Source organism: Bison bison, unplaced genomic scaffold (assembly GCF_000754665.1).
Source record: "Bison bison bison isolate TAMUID 2011002044 unplaced genomic scaffold, Bison_UMD1.0 scf7180017864135, whole genome shotgun sequence".
In the NCBI taxonomy this organism is placed as follows: Eukaryota; Metazoa; Chordata; class Mammalia; order Artiodactyla; family Bovidae; genus Bison; species Bison bison.
In genome coordinates this window covers 6,779,313-6,781,293 of record NW_011494707.1, presented here as the reverse complement: position 1 = coordinate 6,781,293, position 1,981 = coordinate 6,779,313, and the positions used below count along the sequence as shown (strand labels likewise).

The following is a 1,981-nucleotide window of genomic DNA, read 5'->3' as shown; positions in this document are numbered from 1 at the left end:
AACATACATGTATTTGATGACTCTGAATTTAGAACACTTAGAATCCGCATGAGCAAGGTAAAAAGGTGTCCTTTTCAGGGGCAGGAAAGCACAGTGCCGGTTACATCAGATGTGAATTCACATTCCCAGTTCTGCCCCCTGGACCTCAACATGTTGATCTGTTAACTGGAAGCACCACAGTGAAGCTGACACAGCCATCAAATGCTCCCTTACTCTGTTCACCTTTCTTGAGCTTATTTGTGATGGCTGGAGCTCCAGCAGCCATCTTGGACCATGAAACCAACTTAACAACGGAAAGCAAAGATGACAGAAACACATACACAAAAAAAACCCCAAAACCAAACAGTGAAGGACTCTGAAGCTACCAAACTCATGAAGCTGTCAGATGTGTGCGTGCGTGCTAAGTCGACTCAGTCATGTCTGACTGTGTGTGACCCTATGGACTGTAGCCCACCAGTTTCTTCTGTCCATGGGATTCTCCAGGCAAGAGTACTGGAGTGAGTTGCCATGCCCTCCTCCAGGGGATCTTCCCCACCCAGGGACTAAACCCACATCCTTATGTCTCTTGCATTGGTAGGTGGGTTCTTTACCACTAGAGCCACCTGGGAAGCCGGAAGCTGTCATATCAGCCCTGAATAGCATATTTCTAAATTTCTATTATGGCTTCCTTGGTAGCACAGATGGTAAAGAATCTGCCTGCTATGCAGGAGACCCAGGTTCAATCCCTGGGTTGGGAAAATCCCCTGGAGAAGGGAATGGCAACCCATTCCAGTATTCTTGCCTGCAGAATCCCATGGACAGAGGAGCCTGGTGGGCTACAGTCCATGGGGTCGCAAAGAGTCGGACATGTCTGAGCAACTCACACTTCCACATTCACTTTTAGATCTCTATTACAGGGGAAAAAATATCATAGCTGTTATTATTCATGTCTCTATTATCTGCCCTGGAGAAGGAAATGGCAACCCACTCCAGTACTATTGCCTGGAAAATCCCATGGATGGAGGAGCCTGGCAGGCTACAGTCCATGGGGTCACAAAGAGTCGGACATGACTGAGCGACTTCTCTTCACTTCACTTCTTCATAAACTAAGCTAAGCTAAGTCGCTTCAGTCGTGTCCGACTCTGTGTGACCCCATAGACGGCAGCCCACCAGGCTCCGCCGTCCCTGGGATTCTCCAGGCAAGAATACTGGAGTGGGTTGCCATTTCCTTCTCCAATGCATGAAAGAGAAAAGTGAAAGTGAAGTTGCTCAGTCATGTCTGACTCTTAGCGACCCCATGGACTGCAGCCTATCAGGCTCCTCCGTCCATGGGATTTTCCAGGCAAGAGTACTGAAATGGGGTGCCACTGCCTTCTCCGTCACTTCTTCATGGCTGTAACTTATTTCCTTTTAAAACTTTCAGCTTAATAAAATCCTTATTATTAGGAAAAAAGGATGTCTGGATATTGCAAGCTGAAAACCACCAACTTAGGTAATCAAGACTGACAAAAACAAACCTTAACCCTCCTCTGAGACATCCTCCACAGCCTCATGCTGGGGAAACTTAAATGGTCCCCATTTAAGTTAAAAGTAAAATAAAAAGTTTAAACCATTTAAACTTAAATGGTTCTCTCGGGACAGCGATACACAGCAGGGCTCGTCCTGGGCCCCAGGACCCACCTCTCACCTGCACGAAGAAGTAGATGAGGCCCAGGGGCGGGATGATGACGGCAGCCATGGGCGTGGCCAGCAGGATGATGATGCAGGCGCCGATCACATTGAACAGGGAGCCCATGAACATCTTGATGACCTGCGGGATCATCGAGTCCACCGTGTCCAGCTCCTTGGAGAAGCGGTTCACCAGGTTCCCGCTGGGGGTCCGCTCGAAGAAGCTTATGGGCGACCGGAGGACGTTATGCAGTAGGTCCAGGTGCAGGCGGCGGGAGGCGAAGATGCCCCCGATGGACACGGCCATGGAGTAGCCGAACACCGTGATACCTAC

General features: G+C 49.3%; 1 protein-coding gene across 2 annotated transcripts in view; it reads right to left on the bottom strand.

The window, feature by feature from the left end:
* Window positions 1-1,981, bottom strand: part of ABCC1 (ATP-binding cassette, sub-family C (CFTR/MRP), member 1) — a 131,144-nt gene that overhangs the window by 15,913 nt on the left and 113,250 nt on the right. For both annotated transcript variants that reach the window (XM_010839896.1, XM_010839897.1), the window contains one exon: window positions 1,667-1,977. In XM_010839896.1, the coding sequence (XP_010838198.1) occupies window positions 1,667-1,977 (311 nt within the window). The remainder of the gene's footprint in view (window positions 1-1,666; window positions 1,978-1,981) is intronic.